The 16,192-nt window shown below is 40.1% G+C and overlaps 2 protein-coding genes across 9 annotated transcripts; one reads left to right on the top strand and one right to left on the bottom strand.

Moving 5' to 3' along the window:
* Nucleotides 1-350: 350 nt before the first annotated feature.
* Nucleotides 351-5,253, bottom strand: LOC110526637 (insulin gene enhancer protein ISL-3). 8 transcript variants are annotated; one of them, XM_021607773.3, is made up of 6 exons: nucleotides 5,064-5,253; nucleotides 4,449-4,638; nucleotides 3,697-3,959; nucleotides 2,228-2,523; nucleotides 1,410-1,577; nucleotides 351-1,095 (listed from the first exon to the last, which is right to left on the bottom strand). In XM_021607773.3, the coding sequence occupies exons 1-6, from the start codon at nucleotides 5,119-5,121 to the stop codon at nucleotides 979-981; spliced, it is 1,092 nt and encodes a 363-aa protein (XP_021463448.2). In that variant the 5' UTR covers nucleotides 5,122-5,253; the 3' UTR covers nucleotides 351-978. The 8 variants fall into 8 exon arrangements, with proteins under 8 accessions (XP_021463448.2, XP_021463451.2, XP_021463450.2 ...); XM_021607776.3 differs by having other exon boundaries at nucleotides 2,240-2,520; XM_021607775.3 differs by having other exon boundaries at nucleotides 2,240-2,523; nucleotides 5,064-5,238.
* Nucleotides 5,254-5,739: 486 nt separating this feature from the next.
* LOC110526638 (electron transfer flavoprotein subunit alpha, mitochondrial-like) lies at nucleotides 5,740-9,317 on the top strand. The gene is made up of 5 exons (XM_090221650.1): nucleotides 5,740-5,763; nucleotides 7,070-7,216; nucleotides 7,660-7,776; nucleotides 7,948-7,986; nucleotides 9,276-9,317. The coding sequence occupies exons 1-5, from the start codon at nucleotides 5,740-5,742 to the stop codon at nucleotides 9,315-9,317; spliced, it is 369 nt and encodes a 122-aa protein (XP_090077776.1).
* The last annotated feature ends 6,875 nt before the right edge of the window (nucleotides 9,318-16,192 follow it).

Below are 16,192 nucleotides of genomic sequence, written 5' to 3'. Positions count from 1 at the left end.
GAGGGAACGGGGGTGTAAGCCTAGTGGGGGAACGGGGGTGTAAGCCTAGTGGGGGAACGGGGGTGTAAGCCTAGTGAGGGAACGGGGGTGTAAGCCTAGTGGGGGAACGGGGGTGTAAGCCTAGTGAGGGAACGGGGGTGTAAGCCTAGTGAGGGAACGGGGATGTAAGCCTAGTGGGGGAACGGGGGTGTAAGCCTAGTGAGGGAACGGGGGTGTAAGCCTAGTGGGGGAACGGGGGTGTAAGCCTAGTGAGGGAACGGGGGTGTAAGCCTAGGGAGGGAACGGGGGTGTAAGCCTATCTTGGGAAATTCTACAAGAGTTTATGCAAAGACTGTGTACCTTAGACATTATAAAGATGTAACAGTTTATTTTTGATCAGTTATTACTTCCTTTATGAATCGTTGTCCTGACAATAAATAACAATAACTTACTTTTGTTAGAGAGGCTCAAACAACCTGCCCTTTTCCTATTAAGATCAAATATTTAACAACAAGAATCTGTTTTATATAATCTTCGGAAATCATGCTCCTTTTTAAGACAAACACACGAGTCTATGGACTTGATAACGAAATAAATGTATCAAAAATCACATAAAGAAACCAAGAGACGATATGTTCACAATGAATTGAAGAATGTCCATCTGGTTCGACATCAAATGGCTCCAATGTAATATGGAGGGAGGCTGTTTTGTAAATCCATCACGAGAATCTTCTATCTTCTTTCGGTTCATGCAACGAAGTTCGGTTTTTCTTTTGTCACTGATATCCTCAAAACTGCTGAACTGAGTCTTAAAGAAGGGCTTTCGTTCGCGTTGCTTTATAGTGCCGTTAGGTAATTGTTCAACATTTAGAATATGTCATTTTCTCCTCCATGTCCGAAACGACTCCTCTGTCTTTAGGACGCTGTGATGAGCTGGTCACATGCAGGGGACCGGGGCGGGAACATGCTAGGCCTGGGACCGAGGCTGGTGGCTTGGTCTCACGTCTCCACGGGACTGGGTACCATGCTGTTCGGGGTGTCGGGTAAGTGCGATGACAGAGAAGTCACGTCGCTGCCGGATGAGTTTCCCAATGAACCCGATTCAGAGAAAGACACCTGTAATGTGCAAAGACAGTGATGTCAAAATAAATATGTTCTGGCTTTGTTTAGGCTACAAATGTTGCCACTTCTGACGTTGAAAATTGCCATTTAACGTTATTACTTATAAAATGTAAATTGATGACATTAAAATGAAGAAAAAAACTCAGAAAGTGTCGTCATCAAAATTAATGCGTGCGTGTGTGTGTGTTTACGCGCGTGCGTGCGTTCGTGTGTGAGAGAGAGTTTGAATGTGTGTTCGTGCGTAATTACGTGTACCCACATGTGCACCCACCTTAGCATGCAAGTATAGAATGTCTCCTCTATCTTACCAGTTGTTGAAAGGCCGGCTGGTCCAGATCACTCTGCAGGGCGAACTCGCTGAGGGCCTTCCAGGGCGGCTGGTAGGTCTGCACCTCCACGGAGTTACCCTGCACCGTGTTGTCGTGTCTGATAGGGCTTCTGGCAACCAGAGGCGTACCTGTGAGCCCCTGTAGACTCTAATACGAGATTAGAATAGGAAATCCAAATTAAATCTACACTTTGGTAGAGTCGAAGAAAATAATCAAGTTCCCAGATCAGAATGTCAGCATTTTGTTATGTAGTCTTTGCTTTCCAGTACAGGTCATGCACAATTGAATTCTTGATTAATTATTTATTGGCAGGTTGAATACAGAAAAACAATAATGAAAGAACAGCTAGTGGAAATGACCGGCCTCGGACCAAGGGTTATTCAAGTGTGGCACTGGTCAAATCATTCCAGAAAAACGAATTCTTTGCCTTTAATAAGAGGTAACCATTTGGCCACAAGTACTTCTTTGCTGACCAACCTAGACTCATGGATAGACGTAACATAGTAAACGAAAATCTTGGAGACTTATGATATGTACGTTTGGTATGGTATTAATTTGTGGATGTCTATCATCCATTTCGCATGAAATGTTACGAATTACAATTCGTATGATGTGTTACTAATTGCAATTCTTATATCCCGGATTCTCGTTTACTATGTTAAGTCTAGTCTATGAGACCAGACTGTGCTGACATACCTCAACTATCGCAAAAATGTAAGGATTCAACGATGAACCAAACATAAAGAAAAAGTAGTAGGCTAGAGGAAGTATAAAAAATATTTCCGAGATTAACTTACGAAGATGCTTACAGTCTTATCACTGTGTTGCTGCTGCTGAAGTTGCTTCATAAGAATAGATCTCTTTTTGTCTTTGCATCTTTTATTCTGGAACCAAACTCGAATAACCCTTGGGCTGAGGCCGGTCATTTCCACCAGTTGTTCCTTCATTAGCGCATCTGGCCGCGGATTGGCGTTGTAGCAGGTCCGTAACGTGTGGAGCTGTTTCTCGTTCAAAACGGTTCGCACTCGTGTTGTCTTCTCTGACTGCTTGTGAACGTGGTTTCGGTGTGGTGCCCGTACTGTCACCGGCTCTGCTGAAGAGAGGCGGAATTATATTTAATAAAAAAGGAAATTAACTAAAGTTTGACTTATATTGCTATGAGTGTCATTGTTATTATTGTTATTATTAATTATTATCCCAGGCTATGCAAATACGTTTTTTCCTGGAGCATGTTCCTTGCCATAGGTTATATAGACCGTTAGTTACTCTTATTAATCTAAAATATAACTTATTGAACTCTTGCCATGCGTTATAATATATATATATATATATATAGAGAGAGAGAGAGAGAGAGTACGTGTGGATGGAGAGACTGTTATCGTAAATATATATATTTAACCATCCACACGTACTCCATTTGATCTTGGTATTCCCCCCTAAAAATACATCGCCCATATTGAGCAACAATTATGTCTAGGCCCCAATGACAATGTAATTCTAAAAGCATGTAAGCTTTATTGCATTATAGTTCAATATGCTACAGATTCCCATCCGCGCACTATGACACACTCCTTGTTTATGTCATGCATTAAGTTTTTGTTAAATTAAAAATACTTAGTCAATTAGGCAACAGAAACTGTGTGTAGGCCTACTCGTTAACATTTCTATCTACTACAATTCTTTCATTTGCACATTAAGAGATTATCTGTAAAATCGTATTTATTGTTATCCAGATGATCCTGATAGGCCTAGTCAAGGAGTAGGGATTAGCCTAACCTTTGAAGTTATTATAGCCTACTGTATTTGTATTATTGGGTCATGTAAATTAAGCTATCAAAATCCTTTAAAAAATCCAACGTCACTTAATTTCAAAATCTATCCATTTTAAAAGCTTGGTTTAAAATGAAATCATATCTCAGTGATTTTCCATGGAAAAGTTTAAAGGTCAGTCTGATATTGGTCGCCTATTGCCTAATATAGCCTAGTTATTGACATCTTAATGACTCAAAGCTTGCATCTGATTTTTTTCTGGAGTCTACCGATCGTTATGATCATAAAATTAGGCCTATCGATAATTCTAGGAAATATATTTAGAACTATTATTATCAGGCTATTATTAGGATCATTAATATAACAATGAACATCATCATTCTGATTAACATGATTGCCTCCATATTATTATTATTATTGTTGTTGTTGTTCTTCTTCTTATTATTATTATTATTACAGAAGTCAGTGGTGGTGTTGTTTTGGATGTGCAACTGACCTGCTAAGTGTAGTGATCTGTTGGAGTGGATATGTCCGGGGCTGATTGGGCTTCCGGCAGAGCTCCGCTCCATTAGTAAACTGTGGTCCGCCCGACATAGCAGCTCCTCATCCCGGAGAGAGAACTCATCCCCCGGCAAGAGCTGCCTGCTACACACGGAACATCTGAAACACTCGATGTGGTACACGTTGTCCCGGGCTCGCATCACCAAATCACTGCTGCTGAATCCCAGGTTACATTTTGCACATTTTATTCCAAATAACCTGCAAGGAATAAATGAAAAAAAAACGTATTGAATTAAACAACAACTTCTAACAGCCATTTGATTAGTTGTTACTGCAGTTTTTGTTCCAAGTTTGACATTACTAGGTCTACTTCGAACGTCAGAAACAAGGCTAAGATAAATATTACTGTGCATTGTTTAGCCAGGATCAAAGTATAAAAGCTAACTTGAACGAACTATTTTAATTGTAGAAAAGCTGCTTAATTGTAGGTCAAATGGCCTTTTATGCGTTGAACAACAGATACATTTTGCATGGAATTACGCAGACTGAACACACTTTTTTTTTATAAACCTTCCAAAACAAGGACATTTGTATTTTTAGGCCTAATAAGCATCTGTGATTTAGGTACAAGTCTTGCATGTATATGGATATGCTATATTTTAGTTTGTAGGCTACCTCCTCATTCACACCAACGTTAAAATACGTTCAATCACTAACAAAATATCTCCAAAGAATTTCAATTCCTACCTTACATAATCTCTTTTGCAATAGGTTTTTCCGTCCCGTACGAAGCAAGTGCATGTCTCATCCAGGTACTGGCTGCACTCTGCACACTTCAGGCAGGCTGCATGCCACTCCAGGTCCGGGGAAACTCTCAGAATGTACTGGTCATGTATCTGACTTCCACAGCCTACACACATCGCGAATCCGGACTTCTCTGCAGAGAGCACAGACATTGTAACCATTCTTTCCCATGTACACAGTTAATGACACCTTAAATCACACTTTTTGAGAGCCACTGGCCTACATGTCACTTCTTCGTCTTAAATTGTCTTATACAGAGCGAAATACTCCCAGTTTCTCACTGTATTACACTAAAACCTGTTCTGAAATTATGCATAATCGTTTAGAAAGAAATCTAAGATAAAATGAACTATAAACAAGAAAAAGTCCGCATTATGTATAACAAAACAATACCAATACGAATATATTATATTTGCTTTATGCAAATAAATATATGAAACACGATGGCATTTGAATGCGATAACAGAATATGTTTTAATTTCAGAGGCTACGATTTGTAGGGTAATCTTCAACACTGGGAAAGGTGGATAAAAATACTTGCAAAAAAATGCCACTTACTTTTGGAATGATCCCCCATATCACCCAAGAAAGAAGAGTTGAAAATAATATCCACCATACAGGAATGATGACGGGATTGCGATAAGATGCAGAAAAGAAGTAAGAAGGAGAAGAAGAGGAGAAAGGAGGGAGGTGAGTAGCCTGTGCCTGGCTGTCTGATAACTTCAGTTCGGACTGTGGGACGTCCCCGGGAAGAGGCGCTGCAGTGTCCCACACACTCTCTGACGTCACGCGTAAAACTGGACAGCCATTCGTCCCACATAACATATTCCCACTGTCATATCAAGTCTCGCTAGAGATTTTAAAGAATTAAGTAGTTCGAAAATGTTTATTTATTTTGAAACAGTTGGTTATTTGTTAGAATGCAATAGGTAATTCTAAGGTAATTTTGGGGCTTGGATATTTGCCTGCGTTTATGGTGAGCTTTTTTGGTTGATGTATTATTTCCTGACAATTACTGCAAATTATTTTAAATCTGTACACTTTTATTAGGCCTACATTGTAATTGTAATTAGCAGGAGTAAGCATTAAATTGCATGTTTTTCCTGAGACAGAGGAGAATGCACACAGAAAACCCGTCATGACACCTGATACCATGTGAATCAGTACATCCATCTACTCGAGAACAACAAGGACACCTACTGGAGGAACATTAGAAGTACAATTTTACTGCTTCATGACAGGACAGGAGAGCAGCGCAGTGAGCCACTCTAGACTGGTACCTGATTTTTAGTTATACATAAAATAAAATGTATCCACAAAGTTTCTGTATTGAATTTGTTCTATTTCATATATCAAATTAATAAAATGTAGGTAGGTTCCTTTCATTGTCTCGGAATTTTGGAGTATAGGGCTCTCTTTATATAATTTTACATCAGCTTGTATTTTTCCAATTAAATATAAATGTTTATGTCATGGAATAAATATATGTCTATGGATGGAATGGAATGCTTACACCATGTATTTTATAGCCTACAGTACACCCATTCTCAAATCCCTGGTCTTTTGCACTTTAAAAGGGCCTTTGAATTCATAATGAAATTATTAGATAGGGCTATTTCCTGAGTTCACTGTTTAAAGTGAAAGAGACCCGGAGATATCAGACTACATTGTTCTCGCGAGATACAAGAGTGGAGAATTAACTGATGCCTCTCAGCTGCCTGTTTACATTGTCATGAAACAGGCAGGGAGCAGGTCTCGAACCCTCGACCATCGAGCCCGAGGTCCGGCGCGCTATCGACTGTGCCGCAAAAGCATTATAAACCCAGGGTCGTTACAATATCAAGACAAATAGGTAGCATACATTTTGCTGATTAGCTAGAAAGCTAGCCAGTTATGTTCACAGCAATTAACAGAATAAGTTTGGGACAATTGGTAAGTAAAACTCCAGTGTTGACAAATGCAGCCATTTCTTCTACCGTTTCAGATCGTCACCAACGTCTAGTTGGCTAGGCAGACTGAAGTCTGTCTGAGGTCAGTTCAAGACATGGCATGTCGACAACATACTTTCACTCTAATTTGCAACTGCACTGTTAGCTACATACATTGTAGCTATTAACGGTTATCGTGTCTGAGTAGATGGAGCATGAAACTGATCCACATTTTGGCAATATAACTAACTACAGTACAGTGTGTCACCTGACTTGGGTTAAACTAAACTAGCAAGTGATTTTGTTATCTTGGGAGGACAAAACACACAGTTGACCTGACATGGCTAAAGCCTTCCCTTTGGTGTTCGACAAACGTATTTCATATTGCCTTTATTCCCTGTCGTGCACAGTGTGTTTTATATTGACCTTTGTACACACTACTGTTTACACTGTTAATTTGATAGAGCCAGTCTGATAATATGCCTTAAACCTATGCCAGCTGTCTAGTTTATCATTCAAGGCCAAAATACCAAAATAGTAGTTATTGACAATCAGAAATGTCAATTCAATGGCCTAAACTAAGTCTTATTTTTAAAGCAGTTTCATTATGGAGATTGGTTGTGTTCTCTCCTGCAGCCCTGTCTGGTCCAGAGGTTTCAGAGTCTGGTAATAGCAGGGCACAACAACAACCAGCTCAAAGCCATCACACTAAACGTCATTACTGCTGCCAGCAAGGTGGGAGGAGAGGTCACCTGCCTGGTGGCTGGAACCAACTGTGCCAAGGTAGGACTGTCAGTACGATGCCCCACAGAGGTGGCAACCCCTCTTATCTGGAGAGCTACCAGTGTGCATGCATTTAAAAAAATGTTACCTTTATTTTACCAGGTTGGTCTCATTGAGATTAAACATCTCTGCAAGAGAGACCACATTTTGACCAAATTTTGCTTCAACCCTACACTAATGCACCTAATTCAGCTAGACTAATTGTGATTCTGGTGGGTAGAATCAGGTGTGTTTCAGGAAGGCTTGCGCAATAGCCCAGCTCTGCTGGAGGATGGTTGGCTACTCCTGCCATAACAGCTGTTCGGTCACACATCAATGGAAGTTATGTTTTAATGTGGTATTTCATACGTATGTCACACTTGTGCAGTACAATGTAGTTCTTTCATGATATACGGCTGGCTGATATGGTTAACTGTTTATTTCTGTGTTGGATTCTTCTTTAGCAGGTTGCAGACCAGATCAGTAAAGTTCAGGGGGTCAAGAAGATTCTAGTGGCTCAACATGACTGCTACAAAGGACTGTTACCATTCTGGGATGGGATAGTTTTGTTACGTTCTGAGGTCTGTGTGGATATGCTTAGTTCAAATACAGATGCCGGAGATGTTGAGATGATATTTACTGTTGGAATGATGGAATGACATGATACTTTCTTTTGGTCTAAATATGTACTTTAACCCTGGTCCTCTTTTCTCCATACAGAGGAATTGACTCCTTTGATTCTTGCTTCCCAGAAGCAGTTCATCTGTGCAGGAGCTTCTGCTTTTGGGAAGGTGAGTTACTGACTGTAACACAACAGTGTTCACATGTCTGCATTTCCCCCATATTATTAATAGCTATATAATGATCAAATCCTTCCTTATCATGGGAAGTTTATTATGTATCCAGACATGCATGAATTATAGTGCATTTTATCATCATAGCAACATCTAGTTGATCTGATTTACCATTTTTAAACATTATGCTTTAATGCTTCTGAAAGTTTTTTTTTTCCTTCCAATTTTACCCAGTAAGTGTAGTACTACCCCTCAATTACTACCCCAGTAATCTGTCATTCTGCAATAGAACTGTCAACTTGCTGATCTAATGGTATTTCTATTGAATTAGGATGCATTAAACAATATCTTATGTATTGTAATCCAACTCATATTGACTGAGGCTGGGTTGTCTGGTCTCGATTTCCCTGAGTAGATGAATGTGTTTTAGATGATGCATCCTAATGCTGTCTGGTCTTTGATTGAATTTATTTTACTAAAAACATCATCAGCAATCATTTGTCAAAGATGACTTTGAATTCCATTGTCCATCCTTGGGCTAAACTTCACACAGTTTTGTATCTGAGTCTCCATAGCCCAGCCTAGTTTTATCCAACTCACAGAGGGCAGTTTGTATCCGTCATGGTACTATAGCATTATTGACATCATCTACTATAAACTGTTTCTGTAGGGACACATTATTTGTAATAGTTTCAATTTGGTCTTTATTGTACTATTGTACCAAACTTTGCCAAGTCCTTAAAATGTTGAGAAACATTCCCATTTTAAAACAATCAACCTCCTCATCACCTCTGTGTCCTGAGAGATCCACAGGGTGATATGTTTGAATTAAAGAATATCATCTCAATACCGTATTATGCTCAACAGAATCTCCTTCCCAGAGTGTCAGCCAAGCTGGATGTTGTAACTCTCTCTGACATCACCGAGGTCAAATCTCAAGACACCTTCGTTAGAACAATTTATGCTGGTGAGATTCCTGTTGCAATATCTTTTATAATTAACAACTATTCCATTGAGGTATAAAACGACCCCAAATATTTTGTAAGCACACTAATTATTATGCATTACAACATAGTTTCTTATCGCTGCAGGCCTGTTCTTAGCACAACCTATAATGCATACGTAAACAGCAGAATAAATGATTAGATAGATTTCAGTATTGGTGTAGTGCTCTGCTAATGGGCTGGGGTCAAGGGTTAAATGGAGATGATTGTTCTATATTCATTAGTAAAGTGATGAGGCTATAGTAGTTCATGTTGTTGTTTCTGACCTCTTAATGACTACAGAGATCCACCCTGGTCATCCCAGCTGTCAGTCTGAAAGCCTAAAAGCCTCCCTGAAGAAGAATAAGCTCAGATCATATTTTGATTGGGCACATTATAATCATAAAATATAGATGGGTCTGATTTAAAATGATCCACTTTAACTTTGGCAAGAGCCTGACTCTTCCTGGTTGGAAATTCAGTGGGGGTTTTTAACCATTTTGCTGCTGCATTTTTGCCAGACAAAGGTCTTACACTTGGATGTTTTGGTGTTGTCAGACAGTCCAATTAGTAATACACAATGCATATGCCAGGAACCGCCCTAGCTTCATACAATGCAAGTTCTTACAATGCAAATAATTACAATGCAAGTCTGTTCTTTCATGTTTTTAATTATTACTGTGAACATTTGCCATTGTATTTTTTAGAATTGCCTGAATTGCATCGCATGTAAAACAGACAATGGCATTTATCAGAGAATAACCAACAACGCAAAAGCTTAATTGAATCACCAAATTATTCTAAATACTTTTTCTTATTGCGTTTTTTTGCTCTAAGAATATATTCCAATATAACCAAGCAAACACATTGCATGTGGTGTTACTGTACGTGGTGTCTGTACTACAGGTAATGCCCTGGCCACAGTGAAGTGCAATGAGAAAGTCAAGGTGTTCACAGTGAGGGGAACTTCCTTTGAACTTGCTGCTGTGGAGGGAGGCAGTGCTGCTACTGAACAGGGTACAGTACTCTTCCATTACACTGTTGACAGCAGCGCCACTCAGTAACCTTTCTCTGTCTCTCATCATAACAGTGATGTTTTCAATACCTGATAATGGCTCCCGAGCAGCATATTCAGATGCAAGTGTAAAGAATATTTTGCACATTTTAATTTGACTGCGTTTTGAGATGGATTTTTAGTTATGTCTGTCCGTTCTGTTGCAGTTGCCTCACCCTCTCCTGCGGGGATGTCAGAATGACTTAAGCAGAGCCTGACCAAGAGCGATCGACCAGAGCTCACTAGTGCCAAAGTGGTAGTGTCCGGAGGAAAGGGCTTAGCTTTACACTGTCTGACTGCTTCAGCCAATGTGTCATTCACATTCCCTGGCCTCTCATTCTGTTAGGTCATTGTGACCAAGCACTTGATTTCTTTGTCCCATTAGGACGAGGGCTGAAGAGCGGTGTGAACCTCAAACTGCTGTACGACCTCGCTGACAAAATGGGTGCTGCAGGTATAAATAACCATGTGTGTGTACATCAGAGAGAAGGAGAGAGAGAATCTTTGAGAGTGAGTGGGTGCATGTGTGAGGGTCAGTGGAAAGTGTGTGAGTGTGCTCTTCATGTGGTCAGTTGTCTGTGTGTAACTGCGTGGTATGATCATGTGTATTAATAACCTGCTGTATGTTGTGAATGCAGTGGGGGCTTCCAGAGCTGCTGTGGATGCTGGCTACGTCCCCAATGACATGCAGGTCGGCCAGACTGGCAAGATTGTAGCACCTGTAAGTGATACAACACACACCCTTTTATTGTCTCTGTTATTTCACTGTGTCACAGCAGAAACCAACGTACAATATTTATTAGTGAGCAACCTGACAAGAAAATAATAACATAACTTTAATAAATTGTATATGATTATGTTTCAGTTTTTCAGCATCACACTATCATATTAAAAGTTCTGTAAAATTATATTTTAATTTAGTTATTTTGGATTACAAATGTAATTATGTTTGGTCTTGTTGAATGACTTTAATTGAACTGTATGTGCACTTTTGCTGACCTTCATTAGCCTACAGTTCATTCAGAAACTATTCAGACCCCTTGACTTTTTTCACATTTTGTTACAGCCTTATTCTAAAATGGAATAAATAGTTTTTCCCCCCTCAATCTACACACAATACCCCATAATGACAAAGCAAAAACAGGGTTTTAGACAGTTTTGCAACTGTATATACACTACCGTTCAAAAGTTTGGGGTCAACTAGAAATGTCCTTGTTTTTGAAAGAAAAGCACTTTTTTTTTGTCCATTAGAATAACATAAAATTGATCAGAAATACAGTGCAGACATGGTTAATGTTGTAAATGACTATTGTAGCTGGAAATGGCAGATTGAAATGGAATATCTACATAGGCGTACAGAGGCCCATTATCAGCAACCATCACTCCTGTGTTCAAATGGCACGTTGTGTTAGCTAATCCAAGTTTATCATTTTAAAAGGCTATTTGATCATTAGAAAACCCTTTTGCAATTTTTAGCACAGCTGAAAACTGTCGTGCTGACTAAAGAAGCAATAAAACTGGCCTTCTTTAGACTAGTTGAGTATCTGGAGCATCAGCATTTGTGGGTTCGATTACAGGCTTAAAATGCCCAGAAACAAAGAACCTTCTTCTGAAACTCGTCAGTCTATTTTTGTTCTGAGAAATTAAGTCTATTCGATGTGAGAAATCGCTAACAAACTGAAGATCTGGTACAGCGCTGTGTATTACTCCCTTCACAGAACAGCGCAAACAGGCTCTAACCAGAATAGAAAGAGGAGTAGGAGGCCCCAGTGCACCACTGAGCAAGAGGGACAAGTGTATTAGTGTCTAGTTTGAGAAACAGACGCCTCACAAGTCCTCACAAGTCCTCAACTGGCAGCTTCATTAAATAGTACCCGCAGAACACCAATCTCAATGTCAACAGTGAAGAGGCGACTCTGGGATGCTGGTCTTCTAGGCAGAGTTCCTCTGTCCAGTGTCTGTTCTTCTGCCCATCTTCATCTTTTCTTTTTATTGGCCAGTCTGAGGTATGGCTTTTTATTTGCAACTCTGCCTAGAAGGCCAGCATCCCGGAGTCGTATCTTCACAGTTGACGTTGAGACTGTTTTGTGGGTACTATTTAATGAAGCTGCGATGGCATGATGGTTGCTGATAATGGGCCTCTGTACGCCTATTTCATTTAAAATCTAGTAATTTACAACAATAGTCATTTACAAAATTAACAATGTCTACACTGTATTTCTGATAAATGTTATGTTCTTTTAATGAACAAATAATGTGCTTTTCATTCAAAAGCAAGAATTTGTAAGTAACCTCAAACTTTTGAATGGTAGAGTATGTAAAACTTTTTTTTACATCACATTTACTCAGTACTTTGAAGCACCTTTGGCAGCGATTGCAGCGTCGAGTCGTCTTGGGTATGACGCTACAAGCTTGGCGCACCTGTATTTTGGGCGTTTCTCCCATTCTTCTCTGGAGCAGGTTTTCATCAAGGATCTCTTAGTAATTTTCTCCGGTCGTCTTTCCCTCGATCCTGACTAGTCTCCCAGTCCCTGCTGCTGAAAAATATCCCCACACCATGATGCAGCTACCACCGTGCTTCACCGTCGGGATGGTGCCAGGTTTCCTCCAGACGTGACGCTTGGCATTCAGGCCAAAAAGTTCAATCTTGGTTTCATCAGATCAGAGAATCTTGTTTTTCATGGTCTGAGAGTTTTTAGGTGACTTTTGGAAAACTCCAAGGTAGCTGTCATGTGCCTTTTACTGAGGAGTGGCTTCAGTCTGGCCACTACCATAAAGGCCTGATTGTTGGAGTGCTGCGGAGATGGTTGTCCTTCTGGAAGGTTCTCCCATCTCAACAGAGGAACTCTGCAGCTCTGTGAGAGTGACCATCAGGTTCTTGTTCACCTCCCTGACCAAGGCTCTTCTCCCCTGATTGCTCAGTTTGGCCGAGCGGCCAGTTCTAGGAAGGGTCTTGGTGGCTACAAACTTCTTCCATTTAAGAATGATGGAAGCCATTGTGTTCTTAGGGACCTTCAATGCTGCAGACATTTTTTGGTACCCTTCCCCAGATCTGTGCCTCGACACAATCCTGTCTCGGAGCTCTACGAACAATTCCTTAGGCCTCATGGCTTGGTTTTTGCTCTGACATGCACTTTCAACTGTGGGACCTTGTATAGACAGGTGTGTGCCTTTCCAAATCATGTCAAATCAATTGAATGTACCACAGCTGGACTCCAATCAATTGTAGAAACATCTCAAGGTTGATCAATGGAAACAGGAGCTCAATTTCGAGTCTCACAGCAAAGGGTCTGAATACTTATGTAAAGAAGATATTTTTGTTTTTTTGAAATTTGCAAACATTTCTAAAAACCTGTTTTCGCTTTGTCATTATGGGGTATTGTGCGTAGATGAGGACATTTTAAAAATAAAATAAAAATGTAATTCAATTTTAGAATAAGTCTAACATAACAAAATGTGGAAAAAGTCAAGGGGTCTGAACACTTTCTGACTGCCCTGTATTTTCTCGATCTTGATGTTCCAAGATGGCCTATCTGTCTCCTACATTCAATTGTGTGTACAGTGTGTTAGTTAGCAGATTTGTGTGGATTTGGGTGTGTACGTGTGCCAAGACTGCGGAGGCTGTGTATGTTTTGGCAAAGCCAACAAGACAGACCCCTCACAGTAAAGGGAATTATCCTTAGTCGAGTTGCATATTCCGGTTTTCAGGAATACAGCTATTTTCAAACTAGCTTCCTTTTCCTCTGAAAACCAAATGTGGGAACTCCGCTCGGGCGCTTCTCTTATGCCTGCTACATCAGGTTAAAGGGAATTAATACAGGCAAGCACACACTTGTTATCCGAAACAATACAAACAAAATCACAATGTGTGACAATACTCTGTATTGTGACATTATTTTAAATTGAATAAGCTTAAAAAGGCTAAATTGGTCATTTGGCTCGCGACAGGGATATCCCAGCTGTCATCAGACCCACATTAGGGCAGTCTGAAGCGGCTGTGATGTAGTTAATGGCTGATTTTTAAGGTCTTAAATGATTTACCAGTCCCATTAGGAAGGAGACTTAAGTGCTGTGAGTCCACCCTGCCCCTCAAAATCGACAACTCTGCCAATATTGTTGTTTCCTGTTTACATTGTGTACAATCACAGAATGTATGCAACATCCTAAACCAGTAACCATTCATTGCTTGTGTATTGCAATTAATATTCAAAACAAATCAGGTCACTGGAAATATAATTGATGTAATCAAATGTAATATACTATTTACAGTAATATTATATATACAGTACCAGTCAAGTTTGGAATCACCTACTCATTCAAGGGGTTTTCTTTATTTTTACTATTTTCTACGTTGTAGAATAATAGTGAAGGCATCAAAACTATGAAATAACAAATATGGAATCATGTAGTAAACAAAAAAGTGTTAAACAAATCAAAATATATTTGAGATTCTTCAAAGTATCTGTCCTTTGCCTTGATGGCAGCTTTGCACATTTGGCATGCTCTCAACCAGCTTCATGAGGTAGACACCTGGAATGCATTTCAATTAACAGGTGTGCCTTGTTAAAAGTTAATTTGTGGAATTTCTTTCCTTAATGCGTTTGAGCCAATCCGTTGTGACAATGTAGGGGTGGTTTACAGAAGATAGCCCTATTTGGTAAAAGTCCATATTATGGCAAGAACAGCTCAAATAACCAAAGAGGAAATAATATTCCATCATTATTTTAAGACATGAAGGTCAGTCAGTGCAGTCACAAAAACCATCAAGCGCTATGACTAAACTGGCTCTCATGAGGACCGCCAGAGGGAAGGAAGACCAGCCTCAGAAATTGCAGCCCAAATAAATACTTCACAGTGTTCAAGTAACAGACACATCTCAACATCAGCTGTTCCGAGGAGACTGCGTGAATCAGGCCTTCATGGTCGGATTGCTGCAAAGAAACCACTACTAAAGGACACCAATAATAAGAAGAGACTTGCTTGGGCTAAGAAACCTGAGCAGTGGACATTAGGCCAGTGGAAATCTGTCCTTTGGTCTGATGAGTCCAAACTTGAGATTTTTGGTTCCAACCGCTGTGTCTTTGTGAGACGCAGAGTAGGTGAACGGATGATCTCTGCATGTGTGGTTCCCACCGTGATGCATGGAGGAGGTGGTGTGGGGGTGCTTTGCTGTTGACACTGTCAGTGATTTTATTTAGAATTCAAGGCACACTTAACCAGCATGGCTACCACAGCATTCTGCAGCGATACGTCATCCCATCTGGTTTGCACTTAGTCCCACTGTCATTTGTTTTTCAACAGGATAATGACCCAACTCCTCCAGGCTGTGTAAGGGCTATTTGATCATTAAGGAGAGTGATGGAGTGCTGCATCATATGACTTGGCCTCCACAATCACCCGACCTCAGCCCAATTGAGATGGTTTGGGATGAGTTGGACAGCAGACTGATGGAAAGGCAGCCAGCAAGTTCTCAGCATATGTGGGAACTGCTTCAAAACTGTTGGAAAAGTATTCCAGGTGAAGCTGATTGAGAGAATGTCAAGAGTGTGCAAAGGGTGGCAACTTTCTAAATCTAAATTATATTTTGATGTATTTTTTTTTTTTTGGTTACTACATGATTCCATGTGTGTTATTTCATAGTTTTGATGTCTTCAGTATTATTCTACAATGTAGAAAAGAGTCAGGTGCACTTTTGACTGGTACTGTATATATTTAAAGTTGTAGGTATATTTCGTACACAGTAAGCAGTGGATGGTATGTCTACTAATTCTACCTCCTAAGTCTCCATTATTCCATGACAAGCCTTCTGAAATGCTCTGACCCCCCCCCCCCCCCCCCCCCCCCACACACACAAAGAAATCACATCTTTCCTCATGCCAGTCTGAGAGGGGAACCATGTTGTGGATTTATAATTTATCATTCTTCAGAGGTGATGCAGTATTCACATGATAATTAGGATACATTTTTGATTGCTGCCTGCGGGCATTTCTGCATTGTTGGCTTCAGGAACCTGGGCCATTATGACCTTATTAGTGTAACTGTCAGTGGCCTGTTTTAGTTTACACATGCGTTGTCGTGTATTTTATTATGAACTGCACTCATCAGGAGAAAACTTATTAGTGGCTTTTACAAGACGCCGTGTCACTTAAATGAGGAGAGCAACACC

The sequence above is a fragment of the Oncorhynchus mykiss genome, chromosome 26 (genome assembly GCF_057628025.1).
Source record: "Oncorhynchus mykiss isolate SJ-2025 chromosome 26, ASM5762802v1, whole genome shotgun sequence".
Lineage (NCBI taxonomy): Eukaryota > Metazoa > Chordata > Actinopteri > Salmoniformes > Salmonidae > Oncorhynchus > Oncorhynchus mykiss.
Note: the sequence above shows the minus strand (reverse complement) of the source record. Positions and strands in the feature narration are given on the sequence as shown.

What these genes read in the sequence shown, in the direction of transcription:
- LOC110526637 (XM_021607773.3), bottom strand. Translation starts at nt 5,121, where the DNA reads ATGGTGGATATTATTTTCAACTCTTCTTTCTTGGGTGATATGGGGGAT. An exon ending in TATGGGGGATCATTCCAAAA is followed by an intron (nt 4,639 to 5,063) that starts GTAAGTGGCATT and finishes TGCTCTCTGCAG; the next exon opens with AGAAGTCCGGATTCGCGATG. An exon ending in TGCAAAAGAGATTATGTAAG is followed by an intron (nt 3,960 to 4,448) that starts GTAGGAATTGAA and finishes TATTCCTTGCAG; the next exon opens with GTTATTTGGAATAAAATGTG.
- LOC110526638 (XM_090221650.1), top strand. Translation starts at nt 5,740, where the DNA reads ATGACAGGACAGGAGAGCAGCGCA. An exon ending in CAGGACAGGAGAGCAGCGCA is followed by an intron (nt 5,764 to 7,069) that starts GTGAGCCACTCT and finishes TCTCTCCTGCAG; the next exon opens with CCCTGTCTGGTCCAGAGGTT. An exon ending in CTGGAACCAACTGTGCCAAG is followed by an intron (nt 7,217 to 7,659) that starts GTAGGACTGTCA and finishes ATTCTTCTTTAG; the next exon opens with CAGGTTGCAGACCAGATCAG.